General features: G+C 44.9%; 1 protein-coding gene across 7 annotated transcripts in view; it reads right to left on the bottom strand.

Annotated features, from left to right (window-relative positions):
* LOC769000 (mothers against decapentaplegic homolog 2-like) overlaps positions 1-26,036 on the bottom strand; it is a 65,114-nt gene that overhangs the window by 12,348 nt on the left and 26,730 nt on the right. For 5 of the 7 annotated variants that reach the window (XM_046905150.1, XM_040655253.2, XM_001232180.7 and 2 more), the window contains 5 exons: positions 6,224-6,313; positions 4,945-5,138; positions 4,089-4,223; positions 1,017-1,091; positions 485-538 (listed from right to left, as the gene is read on the bottom strand). In XM_046905150.1, coding sequence (XP_046761106.1) covers positions 485-538; positions 1,017-1,091; positions 4,089-4,223; positions 4,945-5,138; positions 6,224-6,313 — 548 coding nt within the window. The remainder of the gene's footprint in view (positions 1-484; positions 539-1,016; positions 1,092-4,088; positions 4,224-4,944; positions 5,139-6,223; positions 6,314-26,036) is intronic. The other 2 variants (XM_015300443.4, XM_046905151.1) reach the window with 1 other exon arrangement.

Genomic DNA, 26,036 nt, shown 5'->3' with positions numbered 1-26,036 from the left:
CAGATATGACAGCTCTCGTCTCCTCAAGCTATGCATATTACAATTCTGCTTGCTGTCATTTTTACCTACCTCAGCAAAAAGAATGAAATTCAGTATTTCACACAAGGGAAGAGAGGAGGTGATCTAAAACAAGCACAGCTTTAGTACTTCAGTACTTGCATTTTGCTTAACAAAATGATTAGGCTACTATGAGTTCCAGACATTGAGACATTCCTGTTGCCTTTCTGTAACTTGAAAACACTTTGGTAATGTTAAATAAGAGCTTCAACTGAATCACTCAGAGGTTTTACTCTTTGCTAGAGATTCAGTTGCAGAAATAGAGTAGTTGTTAGCTAGTTATTAACCCAGGCCTATGATGCTTATCATCTGGAAGCCAATCCAATAGTATTCTCCTAACACAACTCTGACTTTTCTTTATTTTTAGTGTAATTGTATACATAAAGAGGAGTCCTCACACACCAAAACAAAAGTGTTTCCAGCTTACCCAGGCTGTGATTAACTGGGGAGAGAGTACTGGGAGACAGCTCTGCTGGAGATCCTGTTGGAGCAACACATATTGATTCAGAGCAAATGATTATTGTTATTTCAGACAGATAGGTATGACTGTTAATTTAGGTAGTAGCTTCATCTTAATGTTCTTTGGACTAAGAAATCTCAGAAAACCTAGAACAAGTTTTCCAGCATGTCTCATCTTTATTCAGAATTCAGATCACGTTTAATTTTCCAGACTCCTGGGAACCTACCTCTCCTCGTAAAGAGCCTATTAACATCTCAGCAGGGCATTTGGCAGAGCTCTCTTCATGCACAGTCTGTGAACATTTCTTTATTTATGCACTTCTCCAGTGAGAAGATCCTTCAACAGAGCCTTCCTAACAAGAATTAATTTGAAATGCAACACAACAGGTTGTACAGAGGGCTGCTGCTGTCATCACTTGGGCTGAAGACATGCCACTATATGTAAACGGATCACAATGAGCAATCCCAAGTCTTCAAAGTGGTGAAAAATGAAATGTTACCTGTATCCATGCTTTGGTTCAACTGCTGGTCACTTGTTTCTCCATCTTCACTGATATATCCTGGAGGTGGTGTTTCTGTCAAAAAAAAAAAAAATCTATTGTTTAAACAGATGGGAAACTTGTAAGATTCAGCATTTGGGGTTTAGACCTCAAGTCCTCATAAACTCTGCGTGATATCTGAACACCAAATTAGAATGTCATTACACTGGATTTCCTTCCAGTAGAAGCTCCAATCCATTATCTGACTAAATGATGATGTAAAATGCATCATCTCTGTGTACCCATCAGTTGCTTACGTGTTATATAATTAATGGACAACCCTTGCTTGTTCCATGTAACAAAGATACTTCCATTACAAGTAACAATTTTGCAATTGTGATCAACAGCTTTCACATTCAGTAGAACTACAAATGAAAAAAACATCTGGTGACTTTACAAAAAAATAGGAGCTGTTTTCATGCAGTAAAACCATCAGATCAGACCTTCCCACATCTTACAAGTTGTGAGATTTAAAAGTTAATTTTCAGTTGAGTCACCATATCTATTTTTCTTCAGCACCTAACAGTTGCTTTCACTCATTAACGATAAGGGTATTACCTAATGAGTTATGATGCACAAGCTCTATTTATTATGATACGTCTCAAGTGCTATTAAAAAACACCAATTCTTATCACTAGCTTTCTTTAAAGATGGGATACTGGGCAAGCATCTCTTTCTACTTATTAAAGACAAAATGTCAGTCTCTTTAGTGAAAGTGGTCAAAGCCAACTGATCTCTACAATCACATTAGAATTGTCTCTGAAACATCTAAGAGATTAAACATTTAATTACGTATTACCAAACAGCAGAAACAAAGATAAAGCCTTCGGCTTCAGAATTAAAATAAAATTGTATCTCTATTATGTCAGAGATTTACAGAAGTAGAGTAACATCAGAAGGAAGTCAGCAAGAGGAAACTTGATTAAATCAGGTGATTAAATAAAAGTGAACCAAAAGAACTACATCTTTGATTCACTATGTAAAATAAGCACACTAAATATAGATATGACAAAATTCATGTGAGAATTTAAAGGGAAAATCGAGGGAAATCTTTACCAGCAAGAATACAATGACAAAAATCACAGTTGTTTTGAACATTTTTATAGAATTCATTGTGATAAACTGGACTCCACCCATCTTTTGGTCATTTGATATAGTTAAGTCCACAGACATGGTCAAGATCAATAACCATTTCCAATCCAACCCACACCTCCTGTTTCCAGTTGGGTTTTTTGGCACAGGTTATGTTCCATATCTAGCTGTCTGAACATAGACTCCCTCCATCTATTAATACTATTTTAGGGTCAGAGGTGAGCAACAGCACAGCTGGAAATAAATGCTCAAGTGCAACATTAACAGTTCCTTGTCAGAAGTCTGGATGCCACAGCTCAGCACATCCCAAACTTGGAAAGGCCCTGAAGACTTATCCTGCACCTCCCCAATCACCATCTATCTGCTCAACAAACATACACAGTAGATGAAATCAATCTCTTTGTAGACCAAGCAAATCAATACTTTGTAGACCAATAGTACCATGGTTGTAGTCTGGCCTCCTGCTACAGAAAACAATTCGCTAAAGCAGGATGTCAGACACGCAAGGCTTATCAGAACCTAGCTAAGTAGTAAAGATTAGCTATCAATGCCAAACAAAGTGAGATTCAGATATGATTCTTGAATACAAGAGCAGGGTGTCAGTGGCAAAGAGAAGGAGGCAAGGCGTGGTGAACTGCGTAAACATGTAGATCATGTGAATGCCCACAATCACCTTGAGTGGGCTTCTTGCAAATAGCTACCTAGAGCTCCTTGAGCTCGTTTCCTGGATTTCCAAATGGTGCCTTTGCAGTAAGCTGTCCACAAACACCATCAAAAGCCCTCAGATCGAGTAAAAAAAGTATACATAAGTGAAGAAGCAACATCAAGTTTGAGTATCTTAAATAGCTCTTTGAAGATCTTGTCATAGAATGGCTTAGTTTGGAAGGGACCTTAAAGATCATCTAGTTCCAACCTCATGTGGTAAAAAATTCTGCATTAATTAAATAAATGAGATCAAATTAATTGAAATTTTCTTGGTGCCAATTCAATTTTCAGATACATTTAAAGGAAATACAAGCAACATCCTGCATAAGACATGTAGATACAATTTGTACATCTCACATGTTTGAGTTTCAAGGCAGTCATTCCTCTAGAATCAGGATCTGAATTCTCAGCTTATTTCAGTCCTTGGGTGCTGTAACATAGTTGCCTTAAACATTTATGAAAGCATTCAGCTTGGCTCAGTTTTACATTACAGGCAACTTCCTGAAGTGATAGGAAAAGGGAAATTGGGACAGGAAACAAAGGTCACTCATTTCACATTTCAATAAGGACAGAGGCTTATGTGTGCACTGCAGCAGTTCAGCTTTGATTTTTTTTTTTTTTTTTTTGGTGTGGGGAAGAAGCAAAGAGAAGGAGAAAAAATTCTTTATTAATTCAATATGCTTAAATTGAATACCAACAGCAAAACTGTATGTACACTGTAGTTACAAATACACAAAGCAGATCTCAATCAAATATGAGCTACAAATAAAGTTTTTAGTCACTGTATGGAAACTGTTGAGTCACAGCCTGATCCACTGATTGAGCACCTGGGGACAAGACATGGTCAGCCCCGGGAGCACAGGTGAAGGCAATTCACCTGTGCAACCCGAAGGGGTGGAGCCTGCCTCTACCTCTCTTAGACCTCATTTAAAGGCTGAGTGCCCCATAAAGAAGGATCTTTTTCTGGAGTTTTTTCCTTAGTGAAGTTTTCTTCTGTGAGCCTAGAACCTTCTGATACAGGTTTGTTGTAATGCCTTTCCCATTTTATTGATTTGTTCAATTGTTACAGTTGCTGTGTTTTTTCAGGTGTTCCATCAGAATTAATGAATAAAATCAATAAGAACTAATTTATTGGTACACCTTTCAATTCATTTGATCACAGGGGAGGATGAAATTACCATCTTTGTTCCATTACAATGTTAAGTGTGCTGTTCACGTTGAGAGGTAAGAAAGTACCTGGTATGTAATTGCTCTGTGGTTCAATTCCAGCTGGGAAGTTAGTGTTTTCAGGAATGGAATGGGTGTAGTCATCAAGAGGAGGAAGTTCTGTTAGAATCTCAGTGTGCCGTGGCACTAGTACAGGAGGCAAGACTGGAAAAGCAGAAGTCAAAGAATTATTAGAATCCTTCCAACTCACATTTCTATGAACTAAAAGGAAAAACAAATCTAAGCCATCTAACAATTTCTTTGGGTGTATCTCAGTACTGCTAATACTGCAGTTGTACTGGTAACTACCAGAACAAGCAGATTTATCTTGAACGTGGCTATTCCATATTAGCACAGTTAAGTCATTCTATTCTCATTTTCATGCTGGATCATCCTTAGCCAGCTGGAAATTGATAGCACTACTGGAAGCATTTATTGGGGTATTCAACACATTGGTCAAGATTTTTCAGCATCTTTTCTATTAAAGACTTATAGCAGATGGTTTTCTCCAAATCTGCATCCTTAATCATCTTGCAGTTTTGGCAGGAGAACACATCATCCTTGTGTATTTTTCATTTGAAACATTATACTGAGTAAGTGTGTAGAAACACAGAGTTGTGAAGGTTGAAAAAGACCTCCAAGATCAGCAAGTCCAACCCCAACTCACCCCCCCAAACTGTGTCACAGTTTCATAGAATGGTTTGGGTTGGAAGAGACCTTTAAGATCATCTGGTTCCAACCCTTCCTGCTATAGGCAGGGATACCTCCCCCTAAATCAGGTTGCTCCAAGTCCTATCCAGCCTGGCCTTGAACGTGTCCAGGGAGGGGGTGTTGACAATTCATCTACAGACAGATGGTGCTATAAAGCCAGAAGCAGTCTTCCTACCTGGTGTCTCCACTCTCTGGTAGTGGTATGGGTTTACACATACTTCATCCTTCTTAAGATTAAAAGCATATTCACAGTTTTCGATTGCTTTAAGTTCATGGTGGCTGTGAAGATCTGGCCAGCGCCACAGACGACAGTAGATGACATGTGGTAGTCCTTTACGATGCGATACCTGTAGTCGGCCATCAAGAGATCTACATGGGAAAGATGTTGAGAGGTATTTACAGGCTGTACAGTGTCTCATAATTATTCAATGAACAGTGTAAACTACGGGAAGGGCAGTTTGCTCATTTTCAGAATTCAATGAATTGACACTGTTAGTGATGTTTGTACTCTTGTTAAAAGGCTCCAAATGGGAGAGAAATGGTGGCATCAGTGTTAAATTTCTGAACTGCTCAAATTGACAGTGAATTTAGAAGTCATTAAAAGCCACTTTATCTCCGATCAATTATTTGGGTTGATCATTTCATACACATTTTTAAATGCAGAAGACAATTGCTGAAAGAAAATCACACACTTAACAGTCCCTTCAGTTTCTAAACTTCAAGGTTTGCCATGGCATGGATGCTTTATGGCTTTAAGCTTAATTCCCCAGGGACTGCAAATTAGCCTCTAAGCAGTCAGCTGCCCAAGGGATCTACGTGGTAGTGTGACTGTGATGCAACAAATGTGAACACATCTCAAGGGCTGCACGCTACCTTCTTGCTTTTCTCTGCCTTGCTGCTAGCTGAAAATGTTTTGCTAGTTTTAAGACAGACTGCATATGCTTACACAAATGTAGATGTTTATGACTTATGGGATGGGAGACAAACCTCAGTACACAAATCAAGCAATGTTACGTGAAAAAAAATAAAGGCCCTGCTTAGAATTTGCCTGCTGTTAACTTCTGAAGAATTTACAAGCAGTTCTTTAGCAGCTCATATTGGAACCAATTAGTGAGATTTAACTGAAAGCTCATGGCATACAAAGCAGTTTAAATACTTTGTAAGATTAGGTCTAAAGAATTAAGTAGCCCAATGTTGTTAATAACAATACTAAACCACATTAGAGCTTGCGTTTAAGTGAAAAAGAACTAATATTTCACAACTAGGATTTCATTGGTCAAAACAGCTGAAAACGCTTGAAATGCTACCCTGGAAAGCAAATGTTTTAAAATGCTGTACCATGAGAGACCTAAGAAGCATTTAGTCTATTTTACAGCTAAAGCATCCCATGACAGACCCTCCAAAGTCAATCCCTCCCACAAGGCTCTATGATGGAGAGAGGGCAGAATATTCACCTGGTTTGTTCAGAGAAGCTGTAAAGGCCTGATGTTTCCCACTGATCTATCGTGTTTGGTGTACTCAGTCCCCAAATTTCAGAGCAAGTGCTGTACATAAATTGAAAACAAAAACAAAAAATTGATATATGGAACATGGTTATTCAAAACACCATGATGTCAAACATGGAGAAATGTACAGACTACTTCCTTCCACATAGAAGATAGAGCATTGGTAGGCTTGCAATTAGATGAACATTGCATGCTATATTTTCTATATGAAGGAGGCTATCAAAATGAAACGCATGATTCAAAGTAAATGATAATGTTTTAAAGGGTGAACAAATTCTGACTAAGTAGCTGATACAGCTGTAATACTCGTTAAAACAGGCAACACTTCTTCAGCCTAGCTCCTAACAAAATTCCCTTTTCAAGAGTTGTTTCTGGGTTGGTTTCTCTTTTTGTTTTTGTTTTTTAATATAAGCTACCCTGAGGTGACAACCAAAGGCCATGTGCATCTGGAACTGAGCCATCATAGCCAGAACTGAAACATGCAGCCCAGAAGGCCAACCGTATCTAGGGTTGCATCAAGAGAAGTGTGACTAGCAGGTCGAGGGAGATGATTCTGCTCTTGTGAGACCCCACCTGGAGTACTGTGTCCAGTTCTGGAGCCCCTAACACAAGAAGAACAGAGTTGTTGGAGCAGGTCCAGAGGAGAGCCATGAAGATGATCAGAGGGCTGGAGCACCTCCCCTACACAAACAGGCTGAAAGAGCTGGGGCTCTTCAGCCTGGAGAAGAGAAGGCTCTGAGGACACCTTATAGTGGCCTTCCAGTATCTGAAGGGAACCTACAGGAAAGCTGGGGAGGAACTTTTTATAAAGGCAGGTAGCTACAGGACAAGGGGAAATGGTTTTAAACTGGAAGAGGGTGTATTTAAACTAGATATTAGGAAGAAATTCTTTACTGTGAGAGTGGTGAGCCACTGGAACAGGTTGCCCAGTGAGGTTGTGAGTGCCCCCTCTCTGGAATCATTCTGGGCCAGGCTGGATGGGGCTTTGAGCAACCTGGTCTAGAGGGAGGTGTCCCTGCCTATAGCAGGGTGGTTGGAACTAGATGATCTTAAGGGTCCCTTCCAACTCAAACTATTCTATGATCACAGCCTGGCTCCAAGGTGCCACCATTCAGCAATTGCATTCTCCATGTATACACTGATTTACTGCTTTTCATAACTGCTTCTCATTTTTGTGCTCTCCTTGATTAAATTATTTCCTACTCCATACAAAATATACATTGCACAGTTTTATGGTGTTGTATTTTAAGACCCAACTATAGAACAACTTTTAACATTGTTTACATTTAAACGTTAAACAACTTTTTCCTTACAAACTGGTTCAATAAATCACAGAAGTTCAGAAAAAGGAACCTCCAGTGACAGGCACAAGCTAAAAGGAGCAGCAGATTGGAGCAAAGCAAAGAACAGCATGGGTGTGTAAATGGGCGGTGTGTCCATTGTGTATGATGGGCATGAGTCCATCTCAGGTCCATCACAGATGTACTCAGTGACCACTGAGAAATGACAGCTTATTTTACATAAGTAACATATGAGACTCAGAAATGGAGAAAACTTGGGCAACAAGCAACTTAAAACCAGCACAAAGCCACAAATGTGGCCACTATTTCACTTCTGAAGTTAGCAGCCTCTGAAAAATTATACCAGAAAGAAAAGTATACAAGTTTACCAATCTCATTTCAAATAGAGGCTTTGCCATTTACATTGAAGTTACCAATCCTAGCTGATACACTGTTCTTAAAAGCACTTTCAGGATAGCCAATCACCTCAATTCCATGGATGCTTTAATAAAACTTAAGTGTGGGCCATAGAGAAAGGGAAGGAATGGCTCTGGTACCCCTCCTGCCTGTCATACATGCCTCACTTTAATCCTGTCCCAGGGAGGGTGAGATGCTCGAAGACAATTCACAGCTCTCCAAAATCCCAGGAAGCAGAAGAGAGATAGTGACCATCACTGCATCAACGGTGCCTGCCACCCCTCAGCTACTCCTAAGGTACTTCTACCAGCACAGTGGGCTGCCAGTAGCTGTGCAAGGACTGGAACTATTGCCCTGAAGACATACAGGCAGCCTGTGGGATGCCAGGGAGCATCCTTGTGTCCTTAAATCTGCACCACTACTGCCTGTAAGACAATCATCACACACATTCAATTAGAAGAACAATCAGCAGATACAGTGTGCTGCATTTAATTGACACAGGCATCTCTAACAATTTAGTCCTTGGAGCAACAGATCCTTTAAACAAAACCATGCTCCAAAGCTGATGCTGTCACACAGATTCCACCTTCCCAAAATTGCAGGCTGTAAGTACCACGTGCCACACAGTTGCTTTGCAACACACACAGAAGTTAAGTGTTATAGCTTTAGAGCATGCCAAATGGGAACAGTATTTTATATGATTGACTTCTCTCTGTAAATATCTGAGCGATCAAAGTTGGTTTCATATTCCAGAACCTATGAAAGACAAACTATTCTGAAAAGACTGTATAATGGAGATGTAATCTGTGATAAAGCCAGCTGGTAGAGTGTATGCCCTGGGATTTCCCCCAGCAGATACCGGTGGCTGGCTGGCAAGATGTCTGCTAACCCTCCTTATTACAATGGTGTCAATGGTTTAGGGGCTGGTTTGGCCCTGTTCCGTGACTAGTGGGGTGGGGGACACATGGAATCATGCCTGGGAAAAGGGGAAAGGGTAAGGAGATGGGCCTAAAAAAAAAAAAGAGAGAGAAAATGGCCTTGGAAGGTGCAAGTAGATCACACCACTTCAGTCCTACTTGCACCTTAGGGGAGATTATTGGAGGTGGGAGGCTCGGTAGTCCCTCTGGTAATAGGTACATGGCCTACGGATATTGTGGTCAACACTCCGATCTTCATTGCTAAAGGGACCCCCATCATGTCCCTATGGCAGATCAGGACACCCCCTTTGGTGCCTGATATAGTTATGCAGCCGCAGACATCTGGCCAGAAGATATAGAAATACGGCCTGTATCTTGCCCTGGAGGGCAAACCTTCCCCTCCTGGTACCTCTGAAACATCTGTATTACTCCCCGTGAGTCTTTGAACCTCTAGGATCACCAGAAGGAACAAAATGTCATCGAAGTGTTCCAGTGTTGCTGTGAGATCATGTACAACACCTGGTGATGGTCTACATGGGACTGATGGAGCATAGGATGGACCTGCACCTCACAACTACATGCCTCCAGTAACATCATCGAGCACTGGCCCATGAAGGAACATGAACTTTCACCGATCATCACTTGTCTTAATTTGTGTCAACATACATCACAACAGGAAATTGTATAAGCATCGCGATGTACTGGATTTTGGTATTAGGGAAGGCTCACCCTTTAGTTACCTCAATCATTGATTCATGCTGTGAAGGGGTGGAGTGTATGGGAACTATTGAATCACTGCTTGAACCTCTCATTGATCAGCTGAGGCGAGCACTGAGTCAGTCATGGGAGCACAGGTGAAGGCAATTCACCTGTGTGACTAGAAGGCGTGGAGCCTGGCTCCACCTCTTCTAGACCCCATTTAAGGTCTGACTGCCACTGAGGAAGGATCTCTTTCTGGAGATTGCTCCTCTTTCAGTTTTTCCTGGGAGCCTACAACATGGGTGAGCATTTTCCATTTGTTTTTGATTATCCATTTCCAACGCAGTAATCTTTCTAGCTTTACGATCTGTGGATACCCATCTGAGCACACCACTCTGTACATTTGTTGACTATACAGCAAGAAATGATCTCAACAACAGAGAACTGTAGCAGTACTTCACAGTTCTGAGACGAAATGAGAAAACAGCTTTGCTTTACTGTTGAGGGATGGCTCCACAGCCGAGGGGGTCATGGGTCTCTTGAACAGTTGTACGAGCAGAACAGGCCTAACAATTGGCAGGAGATACAAATGGAAAAGTACTAGCTCGTTATAATGGCTGTGAGCTCGGGTGCTATGTGCACAACCCAGGCTATGAGACCTTGAAGCTGTCAAAGCAGGAAGACAAACTGAGGCTTCAGTTAAGATAAGGGGGTAGCTCACCTGGGAAGAGATTAAGACAGTGGAATGGTATGAAAACATGCATGACCAATGGTATTGTTAGGCAGGGGGCTTTTTGCAATGCTCCAACCAATTACAAGCTGACGCATGTTCACCACGATCTATATACGTGTGTAAGTAATGAATAATAAATGGAGATTCTGATGCACTCATATTGGGTCATGTCATCACTCCCCACGCGGCTCGGCCAGTGAACGGACTGGATTCCGGTTTCGAACCCTTGGGGGTCCGCAACACTTTACTAAGTCATGAAATACTGATGCATAAGAACAATGTGGGTGCAAGGGTGTGAGAAGAATCTAAATATCAAATATTCTTGCATTTGCATTATGTTTAGTGGCAAGGGACAATGACCCATTCCTCCAAGATAGCCCTGTACTTGTCCTAAGTGCATGTGCAAAATAGTTCATACAAATAGGGATAAGGTGGTAGGTCTTGTAGGTCTTCTCAATGATAGGAGTGAAACAATGAACAAAATACCTTCTTACCACTAAAACTGTTCACAGTATTGTCAACCTCAGGTGCCTTTTTTGTATCCAATGAATTACCTGCAGCCAGGACTACATCAAATGCAAGTGAGGCAGAACCACTTCAAAGGTGTTTATGTATCAAGCAGCAGAAACGCTATAGAGAAGTTGTTAAATACTGTCACAGCTCAAACATAACTACAATTCCATTTCTTCACAGCCTTGCAAAGCAATGGGGCTCAGGAGCTAGAAGGCATGGAGACAGTCTCTTCCCCAACTAAAGTGTTAGCACTAGAAAGAGGGGAAAATTTCACCCAGAGATCTAACCCAAGGCATGATGGTTCTGAGTGGCAGGGAGTATGGAATGGTATGGGTAGGTGCCTAGAGAGGTGGGCATCCCCTATGGTTTGGAACTTCACCTCTGAACAACTGCAGAATCCTAAAAAACTAGTAGAATATTTGGAAAAGGTCTGCCGTTGTCCTGACAATTCTCAAGAGACACAGATCACTGTAGTGTGCTAAGGCCTGGCTTATGCCTACTGAACTCTGTTCAACACTATTCAGCATCCTCAAGGGGAAGAGAATACCTCTGGATCTGATGACAGTGCAACAAGCCCTGTAGCTGCTCCAACTTCTGTGATGGGCCCTGTGGTTGCCCCAACTCCTGCAACAGGCCCTGTGGCTGCTCCAACTCGCACAACAGATCCTGCGACTTCTCCAACCCCCACGACAGGACCTGCAGTTGCTCTGACTTTCTGACAGACCCTGCGGTTACTCTAACCTTTGTGACAGGCCCTGCAGCTGTCACAACCCTCACAACCAGTCCTATGGTCACTCCAATCCCTGTGACAAGCCCCACAGTTCAACCAAACTGCCAGAAAATGAGAAGAAACATGCCCTGATCACTGATGGGTCCTGTCACATCATGGGAAAGCATCAGAGGTGGAAGGCTGCTGTCTGGAGTACTACACGACGAGTTCCAGAAACTACTGAAGGAAAGGGTGAATCAAGTCAATGTGCAGAAGTGGAGGCCATCCAGCTGGCTTTAAACAATTTCTGAATGGGAGAAGTGGCAGTGCTCTACCTCTACAGTGACTCCTGGATGGTGGAAAATGCCCTCTGGGGGTGGTTACAGCAATAAAAGCAGAACAACACAGGCCCTACCACCACCTTCACTGAGATTTTGTTGAGGAGGCATTACAGAGGTGCAGAATTTGCTTCAAGAGTAATGTTTTGCTACATCAAGCTATCCAAAATTTAGTTAGAACACGAAGAAATGATTATTAGATTTATGGAATCCCATTTTCACAAAGAGACAAATAACACTGCTTTGACATTAGTCATGGCTGCTTCTGTAAAAATTGCCTGAGAAAACAAGTATGTCTGTGACAGGGGAACAGCAGGCCCCCAGGCCCACTGGCCTGGAAAAGGGGAAAAGAGGAAAAGGGGAAGGATAGGGCAAAATGGCTGGGGAGCAAATCCACACACTACCAGGCAGCGAAAGAGAGAGTCCCATGACTTGCTAGCTTTATCTTCCCCTCTGAATGCAAAGTCCTCTGGGGTATGTAGTTCTTCTCTTCTGAGAGCCAGGTATTCGAAAAATCAGCAGTCCACGGAAGTGGAGCATTAACTCCTTAACTCTCCGTGCTTTACATGATATGATGTGGAATACCAATAACAAAAATCATAAAACCATGACAGAGGTATACAAAGGGTATAGCAAATATTTAGAATGAGGGCCTTGAAAATAACAGTAACAGAAAAGATGGATCTGAAAGGCTGAGATGTAATATAGATGGATTAAAATCAGAAATTAACAAGCTTCCTGGTTGTATGGGAACTGTTGAGTCACAGCCTGAACCACTGATTGAGCACCTAGGGAAAGAACCCGGTCAACCCTGGGAGCATGTGTGAAGGCAATTCACCCGTGTGACCTGAAGTAGTGGAGCCTGGCTCCATCTCTCTTAGACCTCATTTAAGGGCTGACTGCCAGTAGGGAAGGATCTCTTTGTGGAGATCTCTCCTTGGGGAAACTTTCCCCTTGTGAACCTAGAATCTTCTGATATGGGTCAGCAATCTTCTTCCTTTCCCTTATAGCACCTTTTTATCATGCTGGTCCTTCCATCATCACACCTTTGTTGTAACGCATTTCCCATCGTATTGATCTGTCCAAATGCTACATTTGGTGAGCCAGGCGGGTACTTATTTATGATGGAATACTTTAAAAAAAATATGCGTTGGATGGTCGCTAGGACCCTGAATACACCAAAAGAGGAATTCCCAAGGGAGACCTTGGGATGCCTAGGTTCTCTGTGGCTAAGTGCTGCTCGGGTTATTGAAGAATGGGGACATATAAGGGACAATGCTCCAATTATTAAATCCCCTTCAAAAATGGCTGACTTTGTGAATAAATTAGGACAAAACTTTTTGACAACTGAGGAAAGAATAGTGGTAGTATCTGCCATGGCATGGCCACTGCTTCTCACTATTAATGCATATCATTCCTTGGAAGAAGACTTAAAAGATGAAAATGAGCTTTTGAAAGCTTGTATTAGACAACTGGAAAAAAAAATTACGTTTGACAGGGAAAACTGCCCTACGTTTAAATGGAACATCCCCTTTGAAATTAAGACCCGTATTACTAGAAGGAAAAAAAGATTTAGATCAGCAGGATCCTTGGATCCTAGTTGAACCCAAGAAGGCCCAGCAAACTAAAGCCAACTAGAAGATCTGGGAACCTCAGATACTTTAGAAATAAGGCCAGTAATAACTCAGAAGACAAAGAAGATCTGAGACAGGCCAGCAGGATTGGCACCTGAAGAGTGGCCCCTTGCACATATGACCTTACACGTAATGGTGTGCCCGTACACAGCCACTGAGCTCATGGATCTGTTAGAATTATTTAAGAAAAGACCACAAGAGAGCATACCATCTTAGCTGTTGAGATTATGGGTCATGGGTGCCGAAAGTGTACTAATTAATGTGCCCAAGATTACTAAACTGGTATCCATTAGCACACATCCGGCTCTCAGACAAAGGCTATATGCCACTGTGATGCGTAATGATGAAAACCATTCTCGAATTCAATGGATAATGGCAGCGTGTAGACTCACATGGCCCAAAAAAAGTAATGTTCCAATAAATAATGGTCCACAAACCTCAATGGAGGAACTTTAAAATTATATTAGAGAATTAGGAATGAAGGAGGCAGTATATAATGATGCCTTTGAGAGTCCAGACTTGGTTAAGTTTTCGGCAAGAATGAGGGACCTCATACTACAGCAAGCTCCTCCCCACCAGTATGGCACACTGGTGTCCATACTGAATGCCTTAGTGGCCTTGGAGGCCATCATCCAACAGGCTGCCCAATTGGTGGCTGATCTAGGGGAGACAGAGAGCCTTCAGACCAGGTGCACTATAGGAACGTTGAAAGGGGCCGAGGTCCTCCCTGTAACTAAAACCATGAGACCCACCCCATGGACTCCTCAATTGGGACCCATATGGGTATCCCAAAAACAAATGTTTAATGACTTAATCTGGGCTGGGATTCAATTTGCATAAATTGATCACCAGCCCAACCATGTCCTCCTTCAGCTATGGAGGCATTTGGAGGACAATCAGAACTTTCAAAATCACCCCAGAAAACCTGGGGTGAGAACTATTGACAAAATACGAACAACAACATAGAACTTGGAAGATTTCCTAGCTCTCAGGAAAAAGAAAAAGCCTCCTCAAGTGACCCAGGCCACTATGCCCGAGCCTCCTGAGGAAAAAGAATTCGCAATTGCGCAGTTACTTGCGTGACAGGGGATGCCAGTCCCCCTGTAACTAGGACCTCCAAACGGAATTAGAGGCCCTATGCTGAGCTGACAATTTTTGGGTCCCGAAAGAACATACAAAGGGTTATGGCATTGGTTGACACAGGTGCAGAAACATCACTTATTTATGGAGATCCGACTGAATTTAATGGGGATAGAGTGCTGATCGGTGGCTTTGGGGGACAGACCATTCCAGTTACCCAGACAAGGCTGAAATTGGGGGTTGAGCGTCTCCTGCCCCAGGAGTATAAGGTGTCTATTGCCCCAGTCCCAGAGTACATCTTGAGCATAGACATTTTATGGGATCTGGCTCTCCAGACAACTGTAGGAGAATTCAGACACCGAAAGAGGTGTATTAGTGTCTGGGCGGTGCAGGCAATATTGAGAGGTGCTCATTCCAACTGACCTTTGAGGCAGAATGGTGAGCACTTGACACTGAGCTAAGGCTGCAGCTCTGGCAGGGGGAGTATATACCACCTACCCCGAACATGATCAATGCCTCAACCTAGACAGAGCTGCTGAAGGAAGAAGCAGCTATGCAGACTATGGTCTGTGGAAAGTGTCTGGACCTTTCTCCTGGAGCAGGGGTGAGTGGCAAGCTCGCCTGCCTAAGATGTGCCCAGATGGAGGACCTTCTGTGGCAGTTGACTGAGCTGCAGGAGACAGTCTGTGTACTATCAGGGAGGCAGAAATGGAGATAGCTAGGTTCACATGCAATCTGCATTGAATCCACAGTCTGGGGCTAAACAGTCCCCAACTCCCCCACTGGCACATCCAGTTAGAGGGGAAGCCAACAGTGATGAGAAATGGCAAATTGCCACAAGGAAGTCTAACAGGAGAAAGAAGCCTGCCTCAAAGCTTGAGGTGCCTCTGCGGAATTGTTTCACAGTTCTGCAGACTGAGGAGGAAAAAGAAACAATAACAGGTAAGTCAGAACTGAGTAAGACACCTGGACCAAGTTCCCCATTGAATAACAAATGCCACAACTAAGAAAAAGTGACAGGTGATAGTAGTGGGTGATTCTCTTCTGAGGGGTACAGTGTCATGGAGTTATCTCTAGATCTATATGTGTCTGTGACAGGAGGACAGCAGGACCACTGGCCTGGAAAAGGGGAAGGGAGAGTGTTGATGGTTTATGGACTGGTTCTGCAACTACTGGGGCAGGGGACCACGGACCCACACCGCGGGAAAGGGGAAAAGGGGAAAGGGTAGGGAGATGGGACTAAAAACAGAACAGCGTCAATGATCTGAGGAGGATAGTTAATTTACTAAATATGATATCAGAATGCAAGATAACACACTATAATACAATATATAATTGGAATTGAGGCTAATGAATCAAATAAAATGAGAGAGAGAGAAAGTGTCTGAAACCGAAGGCCTTACTATGAATTGAAGGCGAAATGGCTGGGGAGTACACACGTTGCCAGGCAGCGAGAAAAGAGAAGAGTCCCATGACTTGTCAGAAGCTTTATCTTCCCTCTGAATGCAAAGTCCTCTGGGGTATGTAGTTCTCTTCTGAGAACCAGGTACCCGAAAAATCAGCAGTCCACAGAAGTGGAGCATTAACTCTTTAACTCCCAGTGCTTTACATGATGTTATGATGTGGAATACCAGTAACAAAAAATCATAAAACCATGACATACAGAGACACCCATTTGTTGTACTGACCTACTACCTAGAGGTCTGCTGCTTACCTGGGTCCTGCATCAAGGATGTGACAGAGAAGTTGCCAGACCTTGCATATCCCACTGACTACTACCCGCTGCTGCTGTTTCACATAGGCACCACTGAAACAGTTAGGAGCAAACTGAAGAATATCAAGAGGGACTACAGGGAGCAGCAGTGAAGGATACATGAGCACCGGTAGTCTTCTCATCAATCCTCCCAGTTAAAGGACTGGGGAGGGAATGGGCTGATAGAATTAAGAAAATCAATGAATGGTAAAGGGAGTGGTGTCATGAACAGGGCTTCGGCTACTTACACCATGGAAATAACTTTGAGAAATCTGATCTTCTGGGGATGGATGGGGTTCATTGTTCAAAGAAGTGGAAGACCATATTTGGCAACAAGCTTTCCAATTTAGACATGAGGTCTTTAAAATAGAGTCACTGAGGGAGGGAATCCTCAACCTAAGGCTGATGATGGAAATGGATGCCCTGGGCCTGGAGCTGGATCACAGGCCAGGAATCATAAAATGGCCTGGGATGAAAAGGACCTCAAAGATCATCTAGTTTCAAGCCCCTGCTGTGGACGGGGTTGCCAACCAATAGAGCAGGCTGCCCAGAGCCATATCCAGCCTAGCCTTGAATGCCTCCAGGGATGGGGCATCCACAACCACCTTGGGTAACCTGTTCCAGTGCGGCACCACCCTCTGAGTGAAAAATTTCCTCCTAATATCTAACCTAAATCTCCCGTCTCAGTTTAAAACCATTCCCCCTTGGCCAATCACTATCAACCCATGTAAACAGTTGTTCCCCCTCCTATTTATACGTTCCCTTCAAGTACTGCAAGGCCACAATGAGGTCTCCCCGGAGACCTTCTCTTTTTCAAGCTAAACAAGCCAAGTTCCCTCAACCTTTCTTCACAGGGGAGGTGCTCCAGCCCTCTGATCATCTTAGTGGCCCTCCTCTGGACCTGTTCCAAGAGCTCTGCATCTTTCTTGTGCTGGGGGCCCCAGGCCTGGATGCAGTACTCTAGATGGGGCCTCAAGTGAGCCAAGTACAGGCGGACAATCACCTCCCTCTCCCTGCTGGCCGCCCCCTTTTTAATGCAGCCCAAGATATAGTTGGCCTTCCGGGCTGCAGGCGCACACTGCTGGCTCATGTACAGCTTCTCATCCACCAGGACCCCCAAGTCCTTCTCCACAGGGCTGCTCTCAAGGAGATCTTCCCCCAGTTTGTATAAATACCTGGGATTGCCCTGGCCCAAGTGCAATACCTTGCACTTGGCCTTGTTGAACCTTTGGTTGAATTAGGTTCTCATGGGCCCACTTCTCCAGCCTGTCCAGGTCCCTCTGGATGACTTCCCTTCCCTCCAGTGTATCGACTGTACCGCTCAGCTTGCTGTCGTCTGCAAACTTGCTGAAGGTGCACTTGATTCCATCGTCTCTGTCATTGATAAAGATGTTGAAGAGCACCAGTCCCAAGACCGACCTGAGGGACACTGCTTGTGACCGGCCTCTACCCTGACGCAGAACCATTGATCACAACCCTTTGGCTGCGTCCAGCCAGCCAGTTCTTAATCCATCGAACTGTCCATCCTTCAAATCCATACCTCTCCAATTTAGAGAGAAGGATGTGGTGAGGGATCATGTCAAAGGCTTTACAGAAGTCCAAGAAGATGACATCCATCACCCTTCCCCGCTCCACCAATGTCGTCATTCCATCATAGAAGGCAACCAGATTAGTCAAGCAAGATCTGACCTTGGTGAAGTCATGCTGGCTGTCTCCGATCACCTCTTTATCTTGTATATCCCTGTCAACAGTTTAGGGGCTGATTTCGCCCAGTTCCATGCCTAGCGGGGCAGAGGGACCTGCAGATTTGTGCCCTGGAAAGGGATAAGGATAGAGAGATGGGCCCATAACAAAACAGTGGCAATGATCTAAGGAGAAAAAAACTAATTTACTAAGTAAGATATCAGAATGCAAGATAACACACTATAATACAATATACTACAATATAATAAGAATTGGAGCTAACAAATAAAATGAGATTGTCTGAAAGCCGAAGGCCATACTCTAATGCTGTGACAAGACAGCACCCGCAACAGAGATAAACTAGACAACTGAAAAGGGGCATCAGGTGACCTACCAAGGCCTTATATCTGTTCCACCTGAGAGGAAATGATAACAGAACAGGTAACACTCCTCCGGGAAATCAAGTAGTTCTTTGATACATTAGAAGGAAGGGAAGCCATCGAGAAGGACCTGGACAGGCTGGAGAAGTGAGCTCGTGAAAACCTAATGAGGTTCAATAAGGCCAAGTGCAGGGTCCTGCACTTGGATCGGGGCAGTCCCAGGTACTTACACAAACTGGGGGAAGATCTCCTTCAGAGCAGCCTATCATGGTTTTATGATTTTTGGTTATCAGTATTCCACATCACAACATCATGCAGTGTACTGGGAGTTAAAGAGCAAACGCTTCAGTTCCGGGTACCTGTCTGGAAGAGAAGAAGAACTACATTCCCCAAGAGCCTTTTTGAGTACTGTTATCATTCCTGCTCAAGGGAACAGATATAAGGGCGCAGGTCATCTGACTCATCCCTCTTCTAGTCTCGCCGTGTTCCTTGTCGGATCGGCTCGCTACTGCTGTTCCCGACTGCACGCAAGGCTTCAATACTGAAGGGCAAAATCAGGTCCCTGCAGTATAGAAAGAAGGGCTTCATAGCAAGAAAAGAGAAAGCAGCTTCACAAGGTAGACATAAGGGGCAAATAGAGATAGTTTATGTAGAGAGTATTAGAAAACAAGGGATTCCCAGCACTTTCACAGGTGCCAGGTCCGAAATAACAAGTGAAGGCCATAAAGATAAGGACTGGAGAACAGCTCAAAAACATTTGGCAGGGAGGTGATTAGATGTCTGAAGTGCAAGCTGAAACCGGTTCGGAGGATGCCCCCCCTTCAGGGTCAGAAGTTTGCAGCGAGGAAGACTACGAGCCTTCGCGAGGAAGACTACGAGCCTTCATCATCACGACGTACCACGCACGCGCAAGGGGGGGGAAGGACTGTATGCTAATGGGCTCTCGGGAATGTAGTGAATATGTATCCGAATTCCTGTCAACTACTGATTATGTATAAGTTTGACCTATATCTATAGCACAATTTCTTCGGATGGTGTGCAAGTTAGGTGGAACGATCCCCCTTGCACCAGGGTGTACGCGCGTCACCAATAAACACATACCTGCTCTATATCCTTACTGGCTATAGGGTCTGATTTCCGCACGTCAGTACTAGTGTAAGGCCTTTGGCTCTCGGACAATCTTTCTCTCAATTACTTTTGATTTATATTGCATTATAGTGTGTTATCTTACATTCCGATACTATATTTAGTAAATTAGTTTGTTTCTCCTCAGATCGTTGCCGCTGTTTTTAATTATTTTGGGGTTCCCTGTTTCCCTTCCTGGAGGCGCGGATTTTGCGAAATCCCTCTGCCCCACTAGTCGTGGAACTGGGCCGGACCAGCCCTTAAACCGTTGACATTTTTGGTGGAGAATGCAGGCAACAGCTGCTTTTTAGCTTTTTAGAACGAATCTCTCTCTGCTCTCGGAGAGCTTCGTTGGGAAAGTTTCTCTCTTTCATAGGTGCTCACTGAAAAACTTGACCTTGAAAGTCCAGGCGGACTGCCAATATTCTGAGATGTTTTGTAAACTTTGAGCACTGCTATCTTGCTTTAGTAAAGAGGAAGGAAAAAAAAAAAATTCTCCTTTCTGTTTTAAACCAGTTTGTAGGGAGAGCTACTAATTTCACAGAACTTGGGATTTTGAAGCAGGTTCCCAGTCTCTCTTGAGAATCCTTTATGGATTGTTTGAATGCTCACCTGACCACGTTGTCAATCTCCCTGAATGCACTGTTTGTCATTGTAATTATTTCACTCAGTATCTGAAATTATCGTATTCTGAAGAAGTCCCGTCCAAAACCAGAGAATACTGAGTGGCAGGGTGTGTGGAGAGACTTGGGAGAGACTTCAGAGAGATGGACATGTTCGGTGTCATGGAACTTTACTCCTGAACACCTAAAAGATCCTGAGAGCCTGAACAGATATTTGAGACAGAGATGTTGTGGCCTAGGCAGATCTGAGGAGGCACAAATGATTTGGGGCCTGGCTAATGCTTATCGGGCCTTATTTAATACTATCCCAGAGAGGGAAAGAATTCTAGAAATTGAGAGAGAGAGAGTCCAAGCCGAGAAGGAGAGTCTCTGGGCTGAGCAAAAGGGTTTCCAAGCTGAGAAGGAGAGTCTCTGGGCCGAGCAAAAGGGTTTCCAAGCTGAGAAGGAGAATTTCCGGGCTGAGCGAGAGAATCTCCAAGCCGAGAAGGAGAATCTCTGGTCTGAGCGAGACACACTCCAGTTCGAGAGGAACTCCCTCGAGTCCGAACGGGATGTACTCCGAACTGAGCGAGATGCCCTCCAGCACGCACAATTCAGTCTCCAAAGTGAGATAACCAAAATTCAGTCTCATCAAGCCAAGCTCGAATCTGAACTAAGCACTCTCATAATTGAGCGAGATAGACTCCGAGCCGAGCTGGAGAGTAAGAGCATCGGGACTGACCAACCTGATCAACCACAGGAGGCACCAGAATCGATGTCAGTTGCCCCTGTAAGAGGATGGAAAACGAAACGAATTTCCACTCAGTTAGAACAGAAGAAAGAGGAGGAGGGTGCAGTAGAGGAAGCAGTCAATGTAAGAGAAGAGGAGGGTTGTTGTAGTAGGCATCTTGCGGGGCTACGGGATGTACGGGACAGGCCTCTCCCTAAGCATAGAGAGACAGTGCTATCGTGCTGACCTTGATGCAGAGAAAACAGGAGAAGAAGAAGGATGAGAAAAGAATGTGGAAACGGCCAAATAAGGCACAATGTTATCTGGTGTGAACCAGTCAGAGTGGGACATGACAGCATGGTTTTGTAGGTAAAATGTATATAAGCTGTGTTTAGTAGTGAATAAACGCCATTTTGCTGCTCATCATATTGATGCGTGCCGGCAGTCACTTGGCCCTGATCAAGATATCGATCAGCGCGCGCAGAGGCCTAACACAGGCGGCTAACATCGTTGTTGCTGAATGCAACAAATGGTGCCCCGTGAGAGGCCTCTGTGAGGCACAGACTGTGTTCTGATGCTCTCTGTGCTGGTGCGAGCTGTGGGGTGACGCCATAGCACGAGATTTGGGGTGACGCCCAGCCCAAGTGCCCTGAAGAGAGGGGAGCCTGCAGAAGACGATTGGGGTGACGCCCTGCAGAAGATTGTGGCGACGACGATAGTGCCGGCCAGCAAGTAGGTTGCGGTGGGGTCCGGGGGGACGATGGGACGCCCACGGAGGACCCGTGTGGACGACGGTGTCGATTGTGAATTCTCGGTGGACGGCGACGGGCTGACTATGGAACATGTTCTTAAGGTACTGCTTCAGTTTTGTGAAGATTACTTTGGCAAGTATGCTCCTTCTAAGAAGGATATCCACGCAGTTATTTCCCTGTTAGAGCGGGAGAGGGAGGTTAAAACCCCCCATGAGATCCTTGATAACAGAGGTGGGATGATCTCACCTCTGAGTTCGCGCAACATATTATGAGTGCTCAGGAGGGCGGGTCGGAGTTAAAAACTTGGGGTCTGGTACTGGGGGCGCTGAAAGCGGCCAGAGTAGAGGGAAAGGTATTGGTGGAGGCTCGATACCTTTTGGGTCTCGGCGGTGGAGGCGAGACACCGGACCTGGTCGGGTCCGATGGGGGCTCGGGAGCAGTTTCTTGCAGGGGCCGAGAGGAGACGGAGCTGCCAATGACCGTTGGTGAGATGGCGCTGGCTGAGCTGACCCCACTCAGTTCAAAAGAAGACAAACAACAAGAGAGTGGATGTTTGTTGTCTCGTCCCCCTCCCCCGTATCCGGACCCCTCAGGCGGAACGTTGTATCCTTTATCAGAATTACGTCAGTGTTACCTGACTCAAGGGGGCGGAGGAAGCTGTGATCTACATGGGCAGGATCAACTTAGTGCCCACATGGGGAGGGACCAGACAAAAGGTCCGTCCAATGCGGACAGGGGGCATAGCCTACTGTCTCTGGTCTCTCCCAGGGGTGGTAGTGTGAGTGATAGTGTAGAGGAGAAAGAAGGGACTGGCTTTGAATGCAGGGGGAAGGGTATATAGTTCCAGAGGCATTCTGGGTGATTGTGAGTGATCGTGGTCCCGAATGGGTGCCGCCTGACCCCAGGGGTGTTACGCGCCTGGTGGAATTTATCGATAAAAGAGGCCTGAAATCGCCTCTGACATTAAATGCACTACAAACTTTGGCTGCACTGGGGCCTCTCCTCCCCCGTGACATCACAAACTTAATGCGTATGGTGCTCAGGCTGGTTCAATATACGTTATGGGAGACGGACTGGATGGCTGAATTGAGGGGGCTTGCCGGGGCGACGGGGGTCGACCCAGGCCGCTCCTTGTGTGGGACCGGCATACAGCAGCTTTCAGGGAAGGCCGTGGGAGTGGCTTCGCCCCAGGGCCAGCTAGCGAGACTAAGGCCAGGGGAGCTAATAGCAGCCACAGATGCAATGGTGGAAGCGTTTAATAAACTTGTGCATAAGGCCGAACCACCTGCTCTGTGCACAGATATTACCCAGGGCCCAAATGAATCCTTTCAAAGCTTTGCAGACAGGCTTTTAGCTGCTGCAGAGGGGTCTGATCTCCTGGAACCGGCCCAAGGGCCAGTGATCATTGACTGCCTGCAGCAGAAATCGCATGACAGTGTTAAGGCATTGCTACCAGCCGGCCCAAGTACGCTTAATACCCCGGCAGAAGTTATTCAGTATGTCTTAGATAAGCTCAAGGTGGCTCATTTAACTAATGAAGGGCTAGCCACAGCTATTGTCATAGCTGTTGGCCCGCGACAGCAAAGATCGCTGCAGCAGCAAGGGCTGTGTTTCCGATACGGCCAGTATGGCCATGTTAGAGCACAGTGCCACTGTGGGGGAGGCCAGTCCGGGCCTCCTGATCGCAGGAAGGGCTTGCTAAAGGGTATCCATTGTCGGGTATGTGGCAGTTAAACATCATGAATCTGGGAAAAATTCTGTGGGTACCATCGTGAAAAGTAATACCAGATATAAGTAACATATCTGCAAAAACTGAGTCTAGGTGCGAGTTTTCTACAGAAATTCTTCGTTGGCAAACCGAAGCCAACTCCAGAACAACTGAGGGACAGACGATGGGATCAAGAACCATTCATCAAGAGGAGCACTACACCTGCAACGCTGACACTTCCGATGTTGCTGATGTTTATGGTGTCCCTGGTGATCACAGCGTGTCGCAAACAACTACAATGGACGCAAGAACATCTGCAGAAGATTAAAGAAGAGCGTGATCCCTTTGGGAGCTGGCTGAACAGACTTCGGGGGAACGGGTTCATGGTTAAAGCAATTGCTTAAGGTTTTCGCAATAGGGTTTGCAATCTTTGTGTGTATTCTAATCTGTCTTCCACACTTTGTAGGATGCTTGCAGAACTGCCTTCAACGAATGATGGACAAGACTTTTGACTATCGTAGACTGCGTGAAAAATTATAGAGGGGTTTAGGTTGTTGCGTTCATGCTGTAATGGGGCAAGGCTTGGCCGAGCACGGGAAAGGATTCCCTGTTGCTCTGATGTTTGCTTAAGAATTGTAGAAAGTAGTAGGAATAGTGTGCTGAAATATATTTAGGATTAGGCGTTTTGCGCTGCTTCGCAATGTACGGGTTAGGCGTGTGTGTAAGTAGTATTTAGATTAGGGAGGGGGAGATGTTGTAGTAGGCGTCTTGCGGGGCTACGGGATGTACGGGACAGGCCTCTCCCTAAGCATAGAGAGACAGTGCTATCGTGCTGACCTTGATGCAGAGAAAACAGGAGAAGAAGAAGGATGAGAAAAGAATGTGGAAATGGCCAAATAAGGCACAATGTTATCTGGTGTGAACCAGTCAGAGTGGGACATGACAGCATGGTTTTGTAGGTAAAATGTATATAAGCTGTGTTTAGTAGTGAATAAACGCCATTTTGCTGCTCATCATATTGGTGCGTGCCGGCAGTCACTTGCCCCTGATCAAGATATCGATCAGCACGCGCAGAGGCCTAACACAGGCGGCTAACATCGTTGTTGCTGAATGCAACAAGGGTGAAGTAGAAGAAGCAGGCGATGTAAGAGAAGAGGAGGAAAGAGGTCCAGTGGAGTGGCTCCAAGGAACTGGAGTGCCCATGCCCTCAATAAGACTGCATACACAAACACCAAGGAGGGCAGGAAGTCCTGAAAGAGGAGGAGGTGAGCAAGACATCGTAACAACTGTGGATAGATCTTTGAAAATGTATGAAATTCGTGGTCTGAGAAAAGACTTCACACACCACCCCAATGAGCCTATTGTCACCTGGTTACTTTGATGCTGGGACAGTGGGGCCAACTGTGTGTGGCTACATAGCAGAGAAGCTCGTCAGCTCGGTGGCATTGCTAGGGACTCAGCCATTGACAGACGTATTAGCACATGCCAGAACCAGGCCTTCACCCTCTGGAAGCGGATGTTGTTAGCCGTGAGAGAAAAACACCCCTTTAAAGATGATCTCATGCCTGAGAAAAGGAAATGGACTGATATGGGAAAAGGCATCCGTTATTTGAGAGAATGTGCCGTGGTGGAAATGATATACAGCCCCAACTTCCTCCCTGACAAGCCAGACCAAGAGCATGATCCTGAGAGAGTCTGGTGTACACCAAATATGTGGTGCACATTCACTAAGACTGCACCAGAAAGGTATGCCAGTACATTTGCAGCACTGTATGGCAGAGGGGGAAGAAGACCCCTTATAGATGATCTGGTTAATAGACTACAAGACTTTGAGTTGCATTTAAACCCTCCACGGGAAGAGCTGATTAACATGGGGTTCTCCCGACCTACATCATCCAACATCTCAGCCATCAAAAGGAGATGTCCTCCTGCTAGAGGAAATGATAACGATAAGGCTATAACACGTCTTGCCTTGTGGCATTACCTGCGTGACCATGGAGAAGATATGAAGAAGTGGCATAAGAAACCCACTTCTGCACTTAAAGCATGGATAAAAGAATTACAAGACAGATCAACCACCAAGGTGAAGTCCTCCAAAAGGGTGATCGCTCCAGTTGCTGCAGACAACCAAGGTAACAAATAGAGGGGCCCTGCCCCCAGCCAGGAGGGGGAAAGGGATAATAGAGTGTATTGGACTGTGTGGATTAGATGGCCTGGCACATCAAATCCACAGAAATTTAAAGCACTGGTGCACAGTGTGCGCTAATGCCCTCGAGTCACCAAGGGACAAAATCAATTTATATTCATGGGGTGACTGGGGGTTCCCAAGAGTTGACTATGTTGGAGGCTGAACTAAGTCTCACTGGCAAAGACTGGCAAAAGCATCCTATTGTGATTGGTCCAGGGGCTCCATGTATACTTGGTATTGATTACCTCAGAAGGGGATACTTTAAGGATCCCAAAGGGTATCGATGGGCCTTTGGAATAGCTGCTGTAGACACAGAAGGTGTTAAACAGTTGTCTGCATTGCCTGGCCTATCAGAAGATCCGTCTGTTGTGGGGATGCTACGAGTAAAAGAGCAACAGGTACCGACTGCTACAAAAACGGTACAGACGGCAGTACCGCACTAACAGGGACTCCTTGTTCCCCATTCTGAAGTTGATTCGTCAATTAGAGAGTCAGGGAGTGATCAGCAAAACTCACTCACC

The sequence above is a fragment of the Gallus gallus genome, chromosome W (genome assembly GCF_016699485.2).
Source record: "Gallus gallus isolate bGalGal1 chromosome W, bGalGal1.mat.broiler.GRCg7b, whole genome shotgun sequence".
Lineage (NCBI taxonomy): Eukaryota > Metazoa > Chordata > Aves > Galliformes > Phasianidae > Gallus > Gallus gallus.
This window is presented reverse-complemented; position numbering and strand designations above follow the sequence as displayed.